We start from the raw sequence: 22493 nt of genomic DNA on the forward strand, positions 1-22493 counted from the left end.
TAATAAACACTCCAGTATACAGTCTCTATACCACATGCCCTAAGCTACTCAATCATATCACTTTTTTCACTTTTGCAGGTGAATAGCTGAGCCTCCCCTACTACACACACATCCCAAAATCTAGGGCCAATAAATTTTAGTTTTTATTCACGTGCTTGCTTTCTGTTAAGTCAATAAATTTGAAATAGGTTCTCACTACCTCATGAAGTTCTTTCTTACTGCTATTCTCCCTGTTCACTGCTAGCTCTCCTCTTTTACACTATTCTAAGAAAATTTAAGCCCTCAATGTGATAAATACTGATTTTTCTGCATCTTGCTTGTACTATCACTCCAAGTAGACTGCATGTTCTTTTGAGGTCATCTAGTTCAAAATCTCACATACGGAAAATTCTCTCAAATATTATGGTTAGTATTCCAACTCCACTTCCTTTCACAGATGTAAAGCTCGGTAATAATCCGAACCATTCTTTCCAATGAATTACCTATTCTCATCTGAATAGTGGTAATGAGGGGCACCTGGGTGGCTCAGTGGGTTAAAGCCTCTGCCTTCGGCTCAGGTCATGATCCCAGGGTCCTGGTTTCAAGCCCCACATCGGGCTCTCTGCTCCGCAGGGAGCCTGCTTCCTCCTCTCTCTGCCTGCCTCTCTGCCTAGTTGTGATTTCTCTCTGTCAAATAAATAAAATATTAAAAAAAAAAAAAACTTTTGAATAGTGGTAATGAGGTGGGAGAAAGGGAGATTATCAAAAATAAAGAGAATTCTACTTAAACCAATGTGGGCAAGGCGGGGGGGGGGGGGGCGGGTGATGACAAGTTTGCAGCACAATGTAGGTGGTTCCTTCTTCCCAAGACCTGAAGAAGGGAGAAGTGGAAAGGCAAGCCAGGTAGATGAAAGCTTGGATTGCCTTGCACAACTCTGCCCTGGCAACCTGAAAGAGCAGGACTGACAGGTTCCTGGAGGGGCAAATTAGACTTAATCTTAAAGGTATTTGTGTTGACTTCGGTGTTAATGACTGAGAAGTGATTCAGAAATCAAAAGGGAGATGCCAACTGATCCAAATTTCACCGTCATTCTTTCAACGCTTACTTCCTATCGTCTTTCTAGAAAAATTCCAACAACAAAAGAAAAATGAAGGGATATGTTCAAATTTAATGATGTTGATGAAATGATTCAAAAGCACACATGAGTGTGTGTATGTGTGTGTAAAACTGAAGAGTGACTACAATTAATTACAGGTAAACTGGAAGTTGAAACAGAGGAGTGGAGGGGGAACACTGGGAGATCCGACAAGAGGTGAGATGAGTTGGAAGTTCCCAAACCTCCACAAGTAATAGGGAAAAATTATTATCTTGTCTGTTTTCTGACCAAACTAGTGTGACTCACCTTCCCTAAACTGGAAATTAAAATTTAAGCAGTCACATACAAAAATCATTCTCCACACCTGAACAGCCTTAAAGTTAAAGCCTGCCTTTCACACTTCCTTGAAGTCTGAAATCCACAAGCTCGCTTACAGAATGCAGTGCTAATAAAGTGAATTACTAATAAATCTGAATGAAGCAATTAAGTATGCTTGTTATTTATACAGATATGGTCAGATTTATTTTGAAAAAAATTACAAATATCTATATACTAGATACTGAAGTACATAACAGTAGGAATAAAAAAAAAAAGTTGCCACAGAATATAAACATACAACTGTAGAAATAGAGAAGGAGAAAAAATTTTAATAACTATGGGTCACGCATGGCTTCATTGAACTCCTTCCAGAGGCCTTCCTCAAACACCACATCTAAAATAAAATAGCTGCTCCTATCACACTCTATTCCTGTACTTGATTTATTTTTCTCACCCAAGCTGCCACTATGGTCCAGTATATTATATACTTGCATCTGCTGACTGTTTGCCGACTAAAATGTAAGCTCTATGAGGGCAGAGTTGCTGTAGGATTTGTTAATCCCAGGGCCTGAAGGCACACAGCTGGCACTCAATAAATGTACTGAATAATAAAAGATGAAAATGAAGTTCAGAGAGGCGAAAGGATTTCCTCAAGGTCAGAGCTCGCAGCAAGCACAGGCGGTACTATAAGGCTGTCTACTCCCTCTTTCCACAGCCACTTCCACTATGCCAAAGCACCCTGTTCCAGCACATGATCCTATTTAACAGATTTCTCCTCTTCTTTTTTTAAGTGCCAAAGAAAATACATGTTACCAAAAAAAGTGACACACTGGGTAGCATTTTAACTTCGAGTGTTTTACCGACCAAAACTATACTCAGATTTCATGAGCATACAGGATTAGCCAGTAAAACAGAAAGGCACAGCGACTCAGTTCCTAGTGAAATTGGTGTGTGCCTTGGAAGTTTTAAGAACAGCCACTGAAACCTACTTAGCAATCCAGAATGGCTAGTAAAGGATCAGCCTCACTTTCTTCTAAGAGCCCACAACAGCTCCTTCCTGGATATACTTTATCTCGCAGATTATGCAAGGAAATGTAGCCAACTTTAAAGTCCCTTTTAGTTCCTTTCAAAGTACAAGTCAATCTCACAAAACACTGGACATAAAATTAACCCTTGGGAAGTTTCAGATTCTGAGAACAGGAAACCATCTCTGAACCATCACCTGACTGTGATCATTTAGGTCCTTCATTCAAAGTCCATGAATCTGAAATACCTAAAAGAAACGCGGGAGGGGGTAAGGAAGAGGAAAGAGAATAAAGCATTTACATATATCAAAAAGGAGCTCATATTCCTAATAATACTTTCGCCCAACATCAGCTTCTCGCCTAAAGTCAAGGCCCCACGGACACAACTTCTGTCTTAATCATCTTCCTTTCAGAGACAGGAGCCAATACCTTTCGCAGGGAACATCTCTAGACCTGCGATGTTACTAAGGCAGAGGATGATTTGCTCGACATCTCTCACAACTACTGTCAGCCCTATTAGTAAACTGAAAGGGACGACCTAAAATGTGGGACGGCAAAAGAGTTGAAAAGAGACCGAGTTAAGAGTGGGAAGGATCGGACGAAAAGGAGCGGGGAGGGTAAACAACGCTTCAAGGGCGGGAGTGGGAACCCGGGTCAAGGAAGTGGGGTCAGCGAAAGGCAAAGGTGAAGGGGGGGTAAAGGGACGCGGTTCTGGATGGGATGGGCACAGCAAAGGGGGAGGGGACGAGCGGGGGCTGAAGGGTGGGGAGGGGGAAGGGTCCTGGGCGGGGCGGAAGGGACCGAAGAGGCGGGATGAAGAGGGCCCTGCCGGGAGGGTCTTTACCTGCAGCTCCGCCCGCTCCACCTCCCACTGGGCTCTCTCAACCTCGAAGCGGGCCCACTCATGCTGCAGGAAGTGCAGGATCCCAGGGAGGCTGTATTGGGCTCGCGCCGCCCCCGCCGCAGCCGCCCCGTCGCCGGCCGCGGCAGCCTCCGCCAGAGGCCCGAGACCCTTGGCACCGCCGGCGCCCGGGTGGTTGTTGCTGAAGAAGACACCGGGACCCGCCTGCTCGTCCATGGCGGCCGCAGAAGCCCCGGGAGCTACCCAGGCGCCCAGCAGCGGAGGCAACGGCGGCGGCCAGCAGCGCCTCCTCCTGCCTCCGCCGCTCCCCGCCCACACCCCAGTCAGCAGGGAGCAGCCGCCTGGGCGCGGGGGCCGGCCGAGCCCGGGACGGGCCGGGAAATGGGTCAACTGCGGCGCGCGGGCGGCCCGCGGCTTGCTGGGAAATGTAGTCGCGGGGCGTGGCGTCGACAAGCGCGGCCGCCGCGGCCTGTGGGGCTGCCAGCAGCTAAGGCGCGGCCGCAGCTCCGCCCCCTGTCCCGCCCCGGCCCGCCCCTGCCCGCGGCGGTGGGGGCCGGCTGAGCCGGGAGCGCGGGTTTCCTCACTCGCCCGGCGGGCGCAGGCTGGCTGGGAGCCAGTCCCTCTCGCACACGGAAGTTCTCGGGCGGCGCGCCCTGTTGCACACAAACACACACACACGCACGCACACACACACACACGGAAGTTGTCGCGCCAAGATACCAGCCCGAGCTGCACATCTTTCAGGGCTTCCTGGTAGCTCTGTTAAGAAGCGAGCTCAAACCGAAGTTCGGCGGTTAGGCTCCTGGACCCGGATCCTCCAGCTCGTTGGAGCTCAACCCTTTCCCTTTGGCTCCAACTTCAGTGTTTCTCTGGCCACAGGCACCCCTCTGTTTTGGCAATCTGCTTATCGCTGTCGCTCCTCCCTTTCTTTTTCTCTTGGGGGTTCAGACCTGTTGCCTGATCAGTTTTCACTAATAAGGAGCTTTGATCACCTCTCCTAGACTAATCCCCTTTCGGCTTCTAAATTCTGGGTTGTTGGCACCTCTTCTGAAACCCTGCTGCGTCTCAAGTCCCTTTCTCTTGCAGTCAGTCTTGCAGAAGATCCAAATCCTGTGAACTTTCAGATATCCAAAACAGCTATTTCGGTCTCCTTTTTCGTACCTCTTCCCGCGTAGTTTTTACTCAGTTCCACTCAACAAATACTTGATTGTCAGTTATTTCTGTCGCTGGGGATATAAAGATAAATGACACAGTTCCCGTCATCAAAGGGAGATTGGCAAGTATATAATCAATTCTCACAGCGCCTTAAATCAACACCACCTGAAAGAACAAAGTCCCTTTCTCTTCCCCAGAAGTCTTAGGTATCCAGGTACTTCTCCCTTTCCACCTGCCCCAGTTCCAGTTGCTGTCGCGGTTCACCTGCAAACCCACAGCAATATTAGCCTACCAAAGACACCGAAGTCCTTTCAAGGGTTTCTCGTAAATATTATCCTTCAAAGTCCCTGAAATTATGCCACTATAAATTCACACTACAACAATAATGAAAGGAAGGCACCTGAAAAAATTTAACAAATGAGAGTGAAATGAAGCACTTATCTTGACCTCATAACAAGTTATTAGTAATTCTTTTGTGGGATGGACTTCTGGAATATCAGACGTGGTGGTCGTGAAAAAAATTTAAAGATTTAGGCTGGTTATTGACATGTCAGGGAAGGACATCCTGTTCTTATCCTTCCCCCACCAACCCCTCCCTTCCCATGGCTACTTGTGGAAAGGACAGGAAACACACTGTATCTGTCCTGGTTGCAAATAAAGATGGCAAGCTCTCTTTTCTCACTTATTGAATGTTTCTGCTTCATGAATTCATTCTTTACCATAATAAAAGTTTGATCCAGGCTTGGCCAAATTCCCTGTGTCATAAATTAGTTTGGCTGTTAAGTGTCCTTTGAGACACTGCCCAGTCCTCTCATTTTACAGCTCAAGAAACTTAAGTGCAAAGCAGTTGAGACTTGTCCACAATGAGGCTTTGAGTAAATGGCACAGCCAAAACTAGAAACCAGAATCCCTGACTGCTAGTTCATTGATCTTTCCATTAACATGTTGCTTCCTTTCTTACTTATCAGAACTACCAGAATACCAAAAGGAAGATAATGCCACAATGGCATATTTTTTCATCCAGAAGATTTAAGAACTCCTACAAGTTGTGAATGTTAAAAGGGTTTTATTTTTGGGGCACCTGGGTGGCTCAGTGGGTTAAGCCTCTGCCTTCGGCTCAGGTCATGATCTTAGGGTCCTGGGATCGAGCCCCACATCGGGCTCTCTGCTCCGCGGGGAGCCTGCTTCCTCCTCTCTCTCTGCCTGCCTCTCTGCTTACTCGTGATCTCTCTCTGTCAAATAAATAAATCTTTAAAAAAAAAAAGGGGGGGTTTATTTTTTTCTCTCTCTCTAATAGAGACATGTCTGACAATTCCCTGAAATAAATTCATAACACACTATAAAACATAATTAAATTTAATGATAGCTATTTAAGATACTGTAAGTCATTTACCTAGATGACCAAGAAAGAAAGAGGACTCAAATAAAATCAGAAATGAAAGAGAAGATACTATAACTGTTATCACAGAAGTACAAAGGATCATAAGAGACTGCTATAAACAATTACACATTAACAAATTGCACACCCTAGAAAAAATGGCTAAATTCCTAGAAACATACAACGTATCAAGACTGAATCATGAAGAAACCAAAAATCTGAATGGACTGATCACTGGACCAGATGGCTTCACTAGTGACATCTATCAAACATTCAAAGAAAGATTAAAAAGAAAGATTGCCAATCCCTCTCAAACTCTTCCAAAAAATAAAAGAGAAGTCTTCCAAACTCATTTTATGGGGCTAGAATTATCGTGATACCAAAACCAGATACGCAAGCAAAAAAAAAAAAAAATTATAGGCCAATATCCCTGATGAACACAGATGCAAAAATCATTGACAAAATATTAGCAAACCTAATTTAACAATACATTAAAAGGATCACACACCATGGTTATGTGAAATTTATTCCAGGGATGCAAGAGTTGTTCAACATCTGTAAATCAACAAATGTGATACACCACGTTGACAAAATTTGACAAAATTCAACATCCATGTATGATTAAAAAAACAACAACACTCAACAAGGCAGATATAGAGGAAATGCTCCTCAACATAATAAAGGCCATCTACGACATGACAACAGCTAACATTATACTTAATGGTGAAAAACTGAAAGCTTTTCCTATAAGATCAGGAGAAAGACACGGAGGCCTACTCTCACCAGTTTTATTCAACATAGTACCGGAAATCCTAAACAGAACCTTTAGGCAAGAAAGAGAAATAAAAGGCATTCAAATCGGAAAGGAAGAGGTAAAACTCTCACTATTTGCAGATTTCATGACATTATATATATAGAAAACTCTAAATACGCCATCAAAAAAAATTAGAACTAATAAATGAATCCAGTAAAGTTGCAGGATACAAAATCAATATGCAAAAATATTGCATTTATTGCATTTGTATATGCTAATTACGAACTATCAGGAAGAGAAATAATTAAAACAATCCCAGTTACAATTGCATTAAAAAGAATAAAATACGTAGGAATAAATTTGACCAATGAGGTGAAAGACCTGTATACTGAAAAATACCAGATATTAAGAAATTGAAGAAGACATACATAAATGGAAGTCTATTCCATGCTTAGGGATTGGAATAATTAATATTGTTAAATGTCCATACTACCCAAAGCGATCCACAGATTCAGTGCAATCGCTATCAAAATTCTAAAGGCACTTTTCACAGAAATAGAACAAACAATCCTAAAATTTGTATAGAACAATAAAAGACCCCAAATAGCCACAGCAATCTTGAGAAAGAAAAGCCTCAATTTTATTCCTCACTCTACAATTATCCAAATCTAGGAATCTTGGACAGACAGTTTAACATTTTTTAGTCATAATTCTGTCATTTTTACTATGAGAATAATATTTACATAATGAAGTTACCATGAAGATTAGATGAGAGGGGTGGCTCAATCTGTTAAGCATCTGCCTTTGGCTCAGGTCATGATCCTGGGGTCCTGGCATCCAGACCCACCATCAGGCTCAATGAGGAGTCTGCTTTTCCCTCTACCCTTCCCCAACTGCGTGCGCAAGCCCCCACCCCGTGTGTGTGTGTGTGTGTGTGTGTGTGTGTGTGTGTTCTCTTTCAAATAAATAAAATCTTAAAAAAAAAAAAGATCAGATGAGGGAAAAATGTTAAGTCCCTTAGCATAGTGCGTGACATAGCATAAACAAATTAATAATAGCTATTATTGTAACAGAGTTCACAAGACTAACTGAATAACACAGAAGAATCATAAATATTGGGGGCTCAATAATTGTTCTTTTTTCTTTCTCATCCCCATCCGCTTTTTAGAAATTTAATTCAGCATAGCTAAAATAATCTTTAAAAAATTAATGTCTATGCCTTGCCATTAAGCTTCAGACTTTAAGGTGTTGCTGATTTCCCAATTATTTCTTTTTATAATTAATAAAACCTGTGACACAAAAAAATAAAGTTTCCTTTCCAAGCACAGAGAGCAACTGTCTAAATGTTTAATGTGTTGGTATAACCAGTTTAAAGTGAAAAATAGTGAAAGGCTAAACGGTTATTTAGATAATTGGAGTGTTTGCTCTTTTTTGGTTTCTCTGGGTGTGTTATGTGGGATGGGGATTATAGTTCCACAAAAATGACAAATCATCCGCTTTCTCTCTCTCTCTCTCTTTGTATTTTTCATTAAAATGAGTGGCTCTTTAAACAAAACAAAACGGGGCGCCTGGGTGGCTCAGTCATTGGGTGTCCGCCTTCTGCTTGGGTCATGATCCCAGGGTCCTGGGATCCAGCCCCACATGGGGTTCTCTGCTTGGTGAGAAGCCTGCTTCTCCCTCTCCCCGTTCCTCTGTTCATGTTTCTATTCTCGTTGTATCTCTCTCTGTCAAATTAATAAATAAAATCTTTAAAATAAAATAAAATAAAATAAACCCCTGTCCCGGGTTCCCTGGCTGGCTCAGTGGTAGAACATGTGACCCTTCAGACTCATGATCTCAGGAGTCTTGAGTTCTAGCCCCATGTAGGGTGTAGAGTTTACTTTAAATTTTTTTAATTGAAAAAAAAAAATCTTCTCCAAAATGACCAGTTATTGGGGTCTCTGACTTTTTAACTGCTCTAAGAAAAGTCTTCAAATTGAACTTCATAGCTCTTTTCAGAATTCTGGGCAGAGAACAGAGAGTGGAAGGCCTGACTGGAGCTAGGCCTCCGCTGGCATGAAGAGAACTTTGGGGAACAGATATATACAATAACTCGCTGTTTATCGGCCTCTGTATTCTCTGCCCACCCCGATTGCCCTCACTTCTCCTTGCTGCCTCCCCTGCTTCTACCTTTCCTCAACCTCCAAACTTCCTTCCTAGATCTGAAGTGTGGTTGGGAAAACAGACAATAACAAACGGAGAAGTGAAAGAATTCCATTATTTGAAAATGTTCTTGGAGTCTGAGAATTAAATCTACATCACAGTCACATGATGGGAGGGGAAAATCGCCTCTATCATTATTTATTATTATTACTATTATTTACTTTTGGAAGCGTGTGGTTGAAATTAGAGAGTTGCCTAATTTTCATTTTAAAATGACGTTTCTGGGATGGTGGGATGGCTCAGTTCCTTAGCGTCTGCCTTTGGCTCAGATCATGATCCCAGGGTCCTGGGATGGAGTCCCACATGGGACTCTGACAAATAAATAAGTAAAACCTTAAATAAATAAATAAATAAATAAACAAACAAAATGAAATTTCCTTTTATTTAACACATTTTAATCAAATCAACTATTAGATAAGATTTCATTTTAAAATTCAAATTAATTTTAATTTTGTAGTGACTGATATATGGAGGAAGAGATACTTAAAATCTCAAATCAGGATTGCCTTCACTATCTATATAGCTAACACTGCAGGAGACTAAAATGATAATACAGCTAGGCAAGCTGTAGCAAGACTTCCCTTAGAATATTGATGGTGACCAACTTAAGGTTCTATTCCTCTAAGTAACCATCAGTGGGTTTTTTGAACACATGCTTTTTCTTTCTCCCCATCAATTCCATCCCTTTCCTCTCTACCCTTTTCTCTTTTAACATTTCCAGTGAATGGAAGCTCTCATCTACAAGTTCTTGAGTCCCTCCTCTTCTTTTCTTTAATAGCTATGGTGCCCCCGTTTCTAAGGCAGAAATGGAATTTCAAACAATTCATGTATCTTCTTTGCATAAAAATAACCGTTGTAGGGAGAGAGCATTCTTTTTTTTTTTTAAAGATTTTTATTTATTTATTTGACACACAGAGAGAGATCACAAGTAGGCAGAGAGGCAGGCAGATAAAGAGGGGGGAAGCAGGCTCCCCGCCAAGCAGAGAGCCTGATGTGGGGCTCAATCCCAGGAGCCTGGGATCACGACCCTAGCCGAAGGCAGAGGCTTAACCCCTCTTAAGCCACCCAGGCGCCCCGGGAGAGAACATTCTTATAAGTTCGCTTTTCCTGCCAAGCGTGCAAGAGAGATGTACTGGTTTCTAGGTGGAGCCTTTGCTCAGAAGAAGACATCCAGTCTTCATGTAGACTTGAATTGCTTAGAACAGCATCTCCCCCCTCCCAAAACTCCTAGCTGATTGCCCTGAAATATAAACTAAGTCAGTTCTCAAAAGATTTCAAACGTGGTACATTATTTTTTTTCAGACACGACAGGGAAAAATCTGGGCATTGTGCCAGAAAAACAAGATGAATGAGGTTAAAGAGGTCCAATATATTTTTGTTTTAGGTTTTGGAGACCCCTTATTTTCTTAACTTTTTCCAAACAAGATCTGATATGTTTTTCATGTAGTATAGCTCTCCCTCTTTCCTACAGGTCCTCAGTATGATACTGTTGTTCAGTACACATTAATTTTAGCACTTGCTGTTGTTCTCTGTAATGGAAAATTCTACCATTATCTATGTTATCTCCTTTCCCAGATTTCCCCCCAGCTGCAGGACATGAAGTAACAAGAGGAGTGGTTTGAACCAGCTCATACACACTTTCACATGAAATCATAATGTGTAACATTATAACCCGTAAGCTGATTATATTCAGGCTTAAGGGACCAATACACACATTTTTTTTTACAGGAGAGAAAGATCATTTAAATAACTCAAATAATACCATTATTAGGATCTAGCAATAGCCAAATTAACGCTGCTACATTTTTATGAGAATGCACCAGCTTAAAACATGAAGGAAGAGTATAAATTAGTTAGCAGAAGGTGAAATGGAGCTTTTTAAGCAAAATTCAAACACCTGTGGAAGGAAAGTCATAGTGCATTTGAAAGAAGTCCAATACACCTGACATAAAGAGCAAGAGGAAAGTAATAACAATTATTATTTTTGTTCCTAGTACTTATTGAGTGTTAACTTTTAAAAAACTGCATTTTGGAGGTAAGGAAGTACTAACATTCTTTTTCTGTTGTTGTTAAAGGATTTTATTTATTTGTTTGAGAGAGAGAATGACCAGGGGGAGGAACAGAGGGAGAAAGACAAGCAGACTCCATGCTGAGCATGGAGCCTGATGTGGGGCTCAAAGCAGGTCACTATCCCACAATCCTGAGATCACGACTTGAGCCAAAATCAAGAGTGGAACACTTAACTGACTGAGCCACCCAGGGTCTCCTAACATGATTTTCATACGACAGAAAGGGAACCTGCACGAGAAGGTGAAGTAGGCACAGGCCAGATTATGCAGGGCCTCACAAGCCACCTTAAGGAACTGGGTCTTTTTGCTAAGGTAAGCAACTAGAGACTTTCCAGCAAGGTATCAGATTCAAATTTGTGAAGATCATCTCAGTTTCTGTGTGGAAAACACAATACTAACTGACATTTCTAAATTGTTTTCTAAGGGTCAGGCACTATTTGAAGGTCGTTTGCAAATATCAGGTTATTTCATCCACAGCTACTCTATAAAATAGGTATTATTATTTTCATTTCACAGATGTGGAGACCGAGGCACAGAGAGGAAGGGTGACTTCCCCAAGGTTACACAGCTTGTAGGTAATGGAGCCAGATTCCAACGCAGGAAAACTGACCCTGCAGTCCACACCCACCACTTTGCTGCAGTGCAACCAGATACAGTGATCTGGACTAGGATGGTGATGATGGCAGTAAAGATTTGGAGGGATCTGACAAGACATTTAGGAAACTTGGTGATGAACTACGCACAGTGGTGGGAAGTGTCAAGCAGGATACCAAGACACCAAGATGTGTATCTTACACAACAGGATAAAATCGTTGTGAGATTTCTTGGGAGATCATGAGTGTTGAGAAGTTGGTTTGTAGATAAAGAGGTGAAGGGGGGGGCGCCTGGGCACCTGGGTGGCTCAGTGGGTTAAGCCTCTGCCTTTGGCTCAGGTCATGATCCCAGGGACCTGGGATCAAGTCCTGCACCAGGCTCTGGGCTCAGGAGTGAGCCTGCCTCCCCCCCCCCCCCCATTTGCCTCTCTGCCTACTTGTGATCTCTGTCTGTCAAATAAATAAAATCTTTTAAAAAAAATACAATAAAGAGGTGAAGAATCCGATTTTAAATTAATTGAGTTTGAGGAATCTCTGAGACAACCAGTGGTAGGTAGTCACATCTCAGGTGTGAAGAGCAGATGGGAGTCTGTAGATCTATCTTATGTAGAAATCCCTGCCTTGGCGCACCTACCTAGTTTGGTCAGAGGGGCCTGTGACTCTTGATTTTGGGGTTCTGAGCTCAAGTTTCATGTGGGGTGTAGAGATTACATAAAAATTTAAAAATAATTTTTAAAAACTTAAAAAAGGAAGAAATCCCTGCCTATTCTTTATCAAACCATATTTCATAAATTCCCTCCAACTACTTATCACAACCTGTGACTATTTCTTATCTCTCTTCAGGTAAGGTGCAAATATATCATGGCAGATTCTTTGCTTGGCTGTTCATTATTTTATTCCCAGTGCCTGGCATATAGGTGTTTCATACATAAATGTCCAACGAATGAGACAGCATTAGACTATCTTACCACTAAATCTTTGACAAGCAAGGATTTAAGTAGATTTCCTTGTCCAGCGTCAAGGAATGCACTATCATCAGGCAATCATTTTTAACAGCTCTCTTGGGAAATTCTCATTTTACATTCGATTGCAGACCACTCACTTGAGACATGGACCTGTTGATGCAATCAGTTATCTGGTCTACCCATCTGAAGAGGAATGACCAGGCTGCCTGCTCTTCTTTATTCTCAGTTCCTCTTTATCCCCTGGCTTGGATACACACCAGTCTATCATTGCTTTTGGTATGTGGTACCTGAAGCTAATCGTCCAGCCCTCAGCCCTGACCTCACACATACAGAATGGGTTGTTCAATGCGTAGAGTAGTACTGTCACCTTCCTTGTTTTAACTAGTGTATTTTTACTAAAAGCAGCCAAACTCCATGAAGCCTCATGATGATTTAAGCCAGCTTCATAATGATGTACAGTCAGCTAGAATGCCATTTACAAAAATGCTTAGGTATACCCAAATATTTGTGATTTAATGACATTCTCAGGTATTTTCTTGGAATTTGGAAAACAATGACCCAGTTTCATTTTCACATCTGTCAGTTCAAAAAGCATCACTTTCTAAAATTCAGCCATGTGTCTTAAAATTTAAAATGTGTCGTATTTTTATAACCCCTTTGAAATCTATCCCAAGGAAATAATCTACAAAGTTTCATTTTTTAAAAGTCAATGCAGCATTATTTATGAAAATGTAAGCACTAGAAACCAAGTACCCCCTGCAAAGGGTAATGGCTAAGTCAATAGTGGTACATCCACATTAAGTAGTGATAAAAAATGATGGTTATTAAATCTATCCCATACTATTATTAGAGCAATTCTATGGGAAAATACTTATAAAATAAGTGGGCAGAAGCAGATACAACATTCTACCTCAGGATGATTGCAAATGTGAAAGGAACTAGACTAAAATATCAATAGAAATTTGATCTGTGTAGTGAATTGTGATAATTTTCCCCAAAATTTAATGAATGCAAATTTTATAATTAAAATTGATTTATAATAATGTATAAAATGATTTTTCTTTCTCCTCTAACTCTACATTTATGTTCATTGGATAAGATTAAAGTCATGCCTTTTTTGTTGTTGTTGTTTCACAAATAAGAGAGGTATTTTCCTATACAAATGGAAATAAGTTGGAACGAAGGAAGAGATTTAAAGAAAGAATGAACAATCAAAGCTACAAGCTGGAAAAGCCAAACAAATGTACTTAAATTTTCATGGATTCTTTTGACTTACACTGAAAGTCAAGGGGAGAAAGCGCAAACTGGGTATATGTGTATGAGGAAAACAATGTCTGAAATGGAAACCCATGCACTCCAATGGCAAAAAGAGATTGCGAATTGTGGATAGGGGATGAAGACTGTGAAAAATTCTCCTGAAAGAAAAGAAAAAAGAGTTGTACTGGTTATTTAAGCATGCATGGTTCTCATGTGTTTGTTTAGCAACAGTGCCAAAAACTTAGCTCAGGATAATTTTTCTTATGATTAAGAAATTATGATTAAGACATGAAGTTTTTAAGTAAAATTTTGTGAATCTCATAAAGAATAATTTCATAATTATTTAATTATATTTCATAATTATTATTATGAATTTAGAAGTAGTTTGTAATGATGAAATTAGATTTTTAAAATAATCCATGTGATGGAAAACATTAAGGCAAGAATTTTATTTATAGCTGTACTCTAGCCATTTCTGGCAACAACCTAAAAATTCCAATTAAGAATGAAGAAAATGTGAGGTGTAGTGATTCATATAATTAAATGTGTTTCAAAAATTGGGCTAATTGCAGACCTCAGTCAGCATTGTTTGAATGAAAAGTAGGAGTGGATATAAAGGGTCTAGCACAGTGCCTGGTGCACAGGAGAAAGGGCAGCTCTTCTTGACCGTGATAATCTGCTGTATTTTAACTGCTCTCTGGATTTAGTGTATTTTATGCTGTCCTACTAGGATAGCTATTTCATACGCATGTAGAAACTATTAATTAGACTAAATAATATGATATGTTAATACTAAAGGACTGGCCAAAGACTCACTCTCTTGATAAAAATAAGCAGGATAATTCCACAGTCATGTACTTTTTAGATTTGCAGAAGATCACAGAATACCTAGTAAGTTTTCCTCTAATTTATAGATGAGGGAACTGAAGCCCCCAAAAGGTTAGGTTTTCTGAAGTTCTATCCCTAGTCGATAGGAGAACCTATTTGGAAAAGAGAAACCTGACTTTGATTAAGTTTTCTCTAATTGAATTCAGAATTCAAACGGATAGTATTAACAAGAACCTGGAAATTAAATAGAAAATACTTTATTTAATGTTAAACTGCTCATATTAAGCTTCAGAAAGAATCCATTAGCTGTCATGATGCTATTCCTTTTAGTTTCCTGATATTGGATATTTAGAACCAATTAAGTATGATTTTTTGGGTTGAGAAGAATCTCAAGGATTGGGCAGTGAGCCAAATCCATAAATATAATTCCTCAGGGGCACCTGGGTGGCTCAGTGGGTTAATCTGCCTTCGGCTCAGGTCATGATCCCAGGATCCTGGGATCGAGCCCCACATCGGGCTCTCTGTTCAGGAGGAAGCCTGTTTCCTCCTCTCTCTCTCTGCCTGCCTCTCTGCCTACTTGTGATCTCTCTCTGTCAAATAAATAAATAAAATCTTTAAATATATATATACATATATATATAAAATTCTTCAAACAGAGCTTCTTTTATAAATATTATCATAGAAAACTAGAAGTTGGGTTGTCAGTGGCTCAGAAGAGTTTAGAGAAAGTACAGAGTAGTTCTGGGGAGAAGGAATGAAGGAAGGGAGGGAGGGCAAGAGGGAGGAAGGAAGGAAGGAAGAAGGGAGGGGGTAGGTACTGAGGGAGAGAGGAAGAAAAAAAAAAAGAGAATCATTGCTAATGCGTGATGCAGTCTATCTCAAGGTGGGAAATGATGGGAGAAGTCTGGGATGGCAGGAAATAGCCAAGGCAGAAATAAACTTTATACTTCATAAATAGGTAAGCGAAAAGGGTTTAATGTGCAAGAAACAAGAAATAAGCAATTGAAGAACAGTCTGGCAGTTCCCTAGAAAGCTGAAGAGTTATCATTGAGTGAGCAATTCCACTCCTAGGTGTATACCCAAGAGAAATGAAAATACATGTCCACCCAAAACTTGCACACAGGTGTTCACAGCAGTATTATTCCTAATAGGCAAAAGGGGGAAACAACCCAAATGTCCATCCACTGGAGAATGGATAAACAAAATGCGGTACATATACAGTGGAGTAGTATCCAGCCACAGAAAGGGAGGAAGTACTAACCTATGGTACCACGTGGATGAAGCTTAAAAACATGAAGTCAAGGGAGGCGCACATCCGGGGATCTCCGCCTTCTTCTCCTGACCTTGGGCAGCTTCCTCCTCATCTTTCACTCACAGAGGGGACCCTGTGGTGAGAGGCCAGGGATGGGGAGCTGGGCGGTTGTGCACATCCCAGCCACCTAAAAGGTGAAGATGTCCCACATAAGGGACTGGTTCAGGAACACCCTGGCCATTGTGCCCTGTTGGTTGGTCTCCACTGTTGCGGTGCCCTTGTTGGCAAACCTGGTCTCATCAGCCCGCCTCCTTCTTTCTCTGGCCTGAAGAAGCCTTCCTCTACCACTTTCAGATTTGAAGGGCAATCGCTGCCACCTTGTATCTCCCTATTTGTCTAGGAATTAGATTTCTTTATTTGGTCAGTTTCTCTCTCTCTTTCTCTTTTAAAGATTTTATTTATTTATGTGAGAGAGAAAGAGAAAGAGAGGAAGCATGAGAGGGGAGAGGGTCAGAGGGAGAAGCAGACTTCCTGTCGAGCAGGGAGCCTGATGTGGGGCTCCATGCTGGGACTCCAGGATCATGACCTGAGCCGAAGGCAGCTGCTTAACCAACTGAGCCACCCAGGTGCCCTCTTTCTTGTATCAATATTTTACAGGACTTGAAACAGGAACTTTTGATAGGAGGTCAGCCACCAATTTACTCATGTTCCTCTTTAACTGATTTGCATCGTGATGACCAGCTTAGCAATGAACATGCAGTTGCTGATGATTCCTCTGACTATGTCAGTACTTTATGTCTGGGCCCAGCTGAACAGACATGATTGTATCATTTTGGTTTGAAACATAAGTGAAGGCCTGTTATTTATCATGGTTATCCTTGGACTCAACTATACCATACCACGGGAGGCTCAGTAATGAATGAGCTCATTGGAAATCTCGTTGGACATCTTTAATTCCTTCTCATGTTCAGACACCCAATGACTTGGGACGAAGACATTTTCTATCCACACCTGTTTTCGTACCGCTGGCTGTCCAGCAGGAGAGGAGGATGTCAGGATTCAGTTGCGCCCCCTGCTAGCATGAGGCGAGCTGCTGATCTAAATGATAGAGGTGGAAGATAGAACTGGGAACAGGACTTTCAGATTGGGGACCAATGAAGGAGATCTGGCCTGCCCACCAGCCACTCTGCTTAGATGAAGTTTCCTCCCAGTGCTAGGTGTGCCTAACAACCGAGTTCTAGCTAACACTGTTAGACTTGACCCACACTGAATGTAGTCTTCCGGTACATGATACAATTTTTTAAATGCTGAAGAAAAGAATGTGTTCCTCAAGTTCCATGATTCTCATTCAAGGCCTTACTGCTACAAAGAACAGATGTCAACTGTGCAGATTTTAGAACTGACTTTAATTTTTTGGTGTCTTCACTTCCTTTTCTGTCTGAATAGTGGGTTCTGGTAGGTCCTGGTCTGCTGGCACCAAGCTGGGCATCTGGGGTTGGGTCACCAAACCCTTGACAAAGGGCCTCTTCCCTCTTTCTTGTACACATGCCTTGCTCCTTTTCCCAACCAAACATTTGCAGCTGGAGGAGGTTGCCCATAAAATGGTTCTGCCTTTGACAAGCTCTCTTATTTATTGCCTTTGGTAAGGTCCGGGTGGAAAGAACTTGTCCACCCTTTCCCCTTTTGGTGGCAGAAGTATAATGGGGCGGGGGGAGACTGGACCAGGGGATGGAGAGCCTTTTCAGCTTTTGAAATTGCTGTGACCTAGCTTTGCGCAGTGGCAGTATCGTAGCCAATGAGGTTTATCCGAGGCGCGATTATTGCTAATTGAAATTGCTGTGACCTGATGGCAGTTGCAACCATTTTTCCCTCTTCACGTTTTTAGTAAAATAAACAAACAAAACAAAACAAAACAAAACAAAAAACCCCCCACCACCGAGTCAGTGAGGACCACAGACTGGTATTAATGAGGCATGAGGGTTGCTACGAGGCACTCGGTTCCCTAAGTGACATGATGCAGACGACAGTGGAGCCGCGTCTTGCACAGGAGCTAGAGGCAAACTGTGAGGGGCGCAATCCCTTTGCTTCTCACGTACGGTGTCCTGGCTTCATGTGCAGCCAGAGTAGTTGAGATGTATGGTGCTAAAAAGGTCCAAATCACATTTGCCTCTTTGAGAGGCACCTGGGCATTGATTGTATTTCATTCTCCTCTTGGATATATGTGGACTGAATGGTGTGGAGAGGAGAACCTTATACTCTAAGTTGTCATTTTGGGGGCCTCCCCACCCTTTAACGGCCATGTGCTTCTGTTAATCATGAGGAAGGTGCAGCTCCTCTTACACAGATCATATTTTAAGAGCTAAGATAAGCACATGTAAACAAATCACACAATTTTGGGTTGTAACGGCTTTAGACTCATTTGTGTTTGAGGGTCTTTATTTTGAGCCATGAATGTGCAAGTCATGAATGTCCACCAGACAAGCTTACATACCCATAATTCCTTTTTCAGAGGTGGGCTTTTTCCATTAGAACTAGGTTTATCCCCCAATAAAGGTTTTTGAAGGCTAAAAAAAAAAAACCCAAACAAATTTTAAAAAGAAAAACAGATTAAAAAAACAGTAAGTCAAGAAGCCAGTTATAAAAGACTACATATTCTCTGATTTCACTTATATGAGATGGTTGTAACAGAAGAATTGATGGAAACAGAAAGTAGATCCATGGTAGTGAAAGGCTTGGGAGAACTGGAAATATTGTGGGGTGATTGCTAAAGGGTGTGAGGTTTCTTTCTCTCTTTTTAAACGTTTATTTATTTTTAGATTTATTTATTTGAGAAAGAGAGAGTGTGTGTGCAAGCTGGGGGAAGGGCAGAAAAAGAGGGAGAAGGAAAGAATCTCAAGCAAACTCCCCACTTGGAGTGTGGATTTCCAACTTGGGGCTCTATCTCACAACGCTGAGATCATGACCTGAGCTGAAACCAAGACTTGGATGCTCAACTGACTGAGCACCCCATGAGGTTTCTTCCGGGAGTAATGGAAATGTTCATAATTGATTGTAGTGATGGTTGCTCTACCCTGTGAATAAACTGAACACCACCGAATTGTACATTTTAAATGGGTGAAATATATGTCTGGATTACATCTCAATACAACTGTGACCAAAATACCACCCCTGAAATAAGGAGAGTAACTTCAGCAAAGCAACTCAGAAATGAAAAAACAACCCTGTAGATATAAAGGAAAGTGAGACCACAGGTGAAAGAAAGCACCTCTCTGAGTTTTAAAGACTGACCATCCCCTGGTCCAGTCTTCCCCCTACTATACTTCTGCCACCAAAAGGGGAAAGGGTGAACAAGTTCTCTGCACCCGGCCCTTGCCAAAGACAATAAATGAGAGAGCTTGTCAAAGGCAGAACCATTTTATGGGCAACCTCCTCCAGCTGCAAATGTTTGATTGGGAAAAGGAGAGGAGATGGGAGCTGCCAGCTGGTGAGAGCATGAGAGTGAGTAGGTGGCAGCAGATGACAAACAGGTATGCATCTGGAATATTCAGAAAGGTGAGTTGCTGTTGATACTACAGTCTAGGTATACTGGTAAAATCTGGTGTTTAAAATTTGCTCAACACGGTAGCAAACACTTATCTCATCAATTATCTACTGGATGGGGTAAAATTCCGATTGCACAAAAGACTGGCCTTATCATAATTATGACAAATTCATTTTTGTTTGCCCTGCAGGACTTAGCTTGATGCTTCATACACAGTAGGCACTCAATAAATATTTGATGAATGAAACTAACCATCACAGTCAGGACTCAATGCTCTGTTCTATAATTATAAAACATAACCAAGGCCAAATTTTAGCCATGAAAAAAAAAAGCAGAACATTATTCCACATTTGAGACATTTTAATGGATCTTTCAATGAGAGCTTTAATTCAGCTAACAACTAAAATACAGGCATAATTTATTTATCTAATATGGAAGTAAAAAGATCTATCAGAAAGGTAAGGACATTCTGAGAAATGCTAAGAAAGTGTGACTTTATTCATATTATATACACCATGAAACGTTTTCCATTATTTGAGTTACTTCAAAATCTAAATTCTGCTTGTTTCTCAATTAAATTTTTTCATGACAGATGTTGAATATTGACCTATTTTTTTTTCCTGACAATACCAACAGGCTGCCCAACATGATACAATTGTTTTTAGCACTCAAATTTAAGAGACTATGGCTCAGTATTTAAAAAATAAATTAATAAAAAAGAAACATTACAGGAAAAAAATGAGAGCACATCTACCCCATGATAAAAACAATCACCCCTTTCAAATCAGAAAATGGCATGAGCATTATTGTACTTAACCTACTTAGAAGCATACAATACCCATATACAAATGAAGTCGAACCTATAGCCTGGAAGGGTACAGTGGCGATCACTAATTAGTTGCCAGTTGACAATATAAATAAAAATGAATGGAATATCAAGTTAAAAAAAACTGGTTTTTAGCTTAATCGTTGGTGCAGAATGTACAGCAGGGGTTGGCTGCCTGGTGGCTGCTTTAGCTTTGCTGGCTTGGCTTGCTCGAACAGCAGTTTCCAAACGTACTTTCAACTCAGGAGCCGCTCCCATTACTGTCTTGAAAGCATGTGGATACAGAGGTCCAATATGCATTAAGTTCTGGAGCGCAAACTCATGAAGATCTTTGGAAACTGGGCTTGCTGAGGCAAAAGAATTTTCATCCAGCAGGTAAGAGATCAAAGTGGGAACTAAAAGGGCAAGTAACTGGACTCCTGCAAGGAACAATGATAAGGTCTGAAGATCATCACAAATCTGTCAATTACAATAGACTTTAAGATAGGCGATTACCGCAGTAGTCTCGGTCACAATACAACATAATCAAATAGAATCTTAGACTTCAACAACAATTAATATTAAATATTTAATATTAATTAGTTAATATTAAATATTTACTTAATGCCAGGCTATGTTTGGCTTGGAGACCAAGTTTGTTAAGACTGTATATTTTAGTTTATATTGTTTTATTAAAAAAAAAAAAAACACTGGCTAGGGACAACTGGGTGGCTCAGTCGGTTAAGTGTCCAACTCTTTCCCAGCTTGGGTCTTGATCTCAGGGTCATGAGTTTAAGCCCCCATTGGGCTCCATGCTGGGCGAGATACCTACTTACAAAAAAAAAAAAAAAAAAAGGGGAAAAAATACTGGCTAAAAGGGTAAAAAGGAGTAAGTACTTTACAACTGTCATCTGGTGGAATGTATTTTGAGAGTAAGATCATGACATTTTTCAGGGTATTTCAGAATACGGAGGATAGAGTAGAAAAGAGAAACCTGAAGAGCATCAATTTACTATTATTTAACTAAAACTAGGTATTTCCTTCTTTTAAAAATAGAAATGCAACTATTTCCCATTTTATCATTGCCCCCCAACAGTAAACTCCACAATAAGTGAGGGAAAAATATCTCAAAAAGAAGCAAATATGTAGAATTTAGGTTTAAAAAAAAACCAAGAATCTGTGTCTGGTTGACATACATTCTAAGCCCTTCAAGATTTATTTGGAAGTTTAATCCCATCCCATTTACTAGTCTTTTTGTCTTCCCGTATTAACAATTCCATCCTGGAATATAAATTTCATTAAAGCTGGTATTTTTCTTTAAAAAATGTGATCATGTATACATATGTATCTGGTAATCAACACTGAGAATAATAATTTTTTCCACTTTTGTTAACTTTTGTAGAATGACAGCAGCCAAGGTTGCAGGGGAGCAGGAAACATCTGATACAGAATGTGGAATACAACATTCACTGACGTCAAGAAATACAATGATAACAATCATGAGACCTTTCCGGAACCCTAATCCCATTCTGTCCCTGAACATCTTCTTTCCCTGCTGTATTTTGTTCTGCATAGTATCTTCAGCATCTATTATATCTATATCCAAAATTAATATAGTTATATCCACTTTCACTTCTATATAAAATTATGTATATAGATATATGTACGCAATGTTTATCTATACAAAATTTTATGTTTTATATAAAATAGATATAGATATACCCAAGGTGGGGGGAATGTTCACTGTCTCTGTTTTTGCACTACGATGTAAGCTCCATGAGAGCAGGGATCTTTGGGTAGTTATTTCATGACCAGAACATACCCGGTATGCAGCAGGCACTCAATAACTACTTCTTGAATGAATGAACAAACACGAACATCCTTTGCCTTGAAAACCCCTCAGAAGTTTTTATCAGTTGGATATTATTCCATGACAAAGTTTCAGAAGAAAGGTAGCAAGCTGATATTTTAAAAGTCCCAAGAATTCTCCAATTAGCTAGACTTAGCTCAATTTCCCTCACACAGAATTATAACAGTACTGTATAATAAGAACTTCTATAGAAGATATAATAATGAATTAGCAAATAAATATGAAATTATCTTCAGTACACTGTGCATACTAGAGCAGACAAGGTTTTCAACATCAGGTTGAAAAGCAAGGTTTTGATTTTAACAGTTAATTAACTGGAAAAAATATAAATTATTTAAGTACCCATCAAGTATCTAGAAATGTGCTAGGAATTTTAGGAAATACATAATTCATCAACAGCTTTCAACCTAAAGCTGTTAGTGCATAGTTGAAAAGGGTATCCAGCACATCAAACAATTAGAGAACTAAATGCTAAAAACCTATAGTGAACATTTGAGATATAGTTCCTCAAAAGCCTCATAAAGTGGAAGAATACTTTAGGAT

General features: G+C 40.5%; 2 protein-coding genes and 2 pseudogenes across 5 annotated transcripts in view; 2 read left to right on the forward strand and 2 right to left on the reverse strand.

Moving 5' to 3' along the window:
• The window catches only part of STRN (striatin), a 109688-nt gene extending 106048 nt beyond the window's left edge, over window positions 1-3640 (reverse strand). For both annotated transcript variants that reach the window (XM_045978986.1, XM_045978985.1), the window contains exon 1: window positions 3264-3640. In XM_045978986.1, the coding sequence (XP_045834942.1) occupies window positions 3264-3497 (234 nt within the window). In that variant the 5' untranslated portion in view covers window positions 3498-3640. The remainder of the gene's footprint in view (window positions 1-3263) is intronic.
• Window positions 3641-15934: 12294 nt separating this feature from the next.
• LOC123925646 lies at window positions 15935-16892 on the forward strand (annotated as a pseudogene).
• A 608-nt stretch (window positions 16893-17500) lies between these two features.
• On the forward strand, window positions 17501-17624 carry LOC123926210 (annotated as a pseudogene).
• Window positions 17625-19752: 2128 nt separating this feature from the next.
• Window positions 19753-22493, reverse strand: part of HEATR5B (HEAT repeat containing 5B) — a 105758-nt gene continuing 103017 nt past the window's right edge. For all 3 annotated transcript variants that reach the window (XM_045979445.1, XM_045979443.1, XM_045979444.1), the window contains exon 36: window positions 19753-20520. In XM_045979445.1, coding sequence (XP_045835401.1) covers window positions 20216-20520 — 305 coding nt within the window. In that variant the 3' untranslated portion in view covers window positions 19753-20215. The remainder of the gene's footprint in view (window positions 20521-22493) is intronic.

Source organism: Meles meles, chromosome 15 (assembly GCF_922984935.1).
Source record: "Meles meles chromosome 15, mMelMel3.1 paternal haplotype, whole genome shotgun sequence".
Taxonomy (NCBI): domain Eukaryota; kingdom Metazoa; phylum Chordata; class Mammalia; order Carnivora; family Mustelidae; genus Meles; species Meles meles.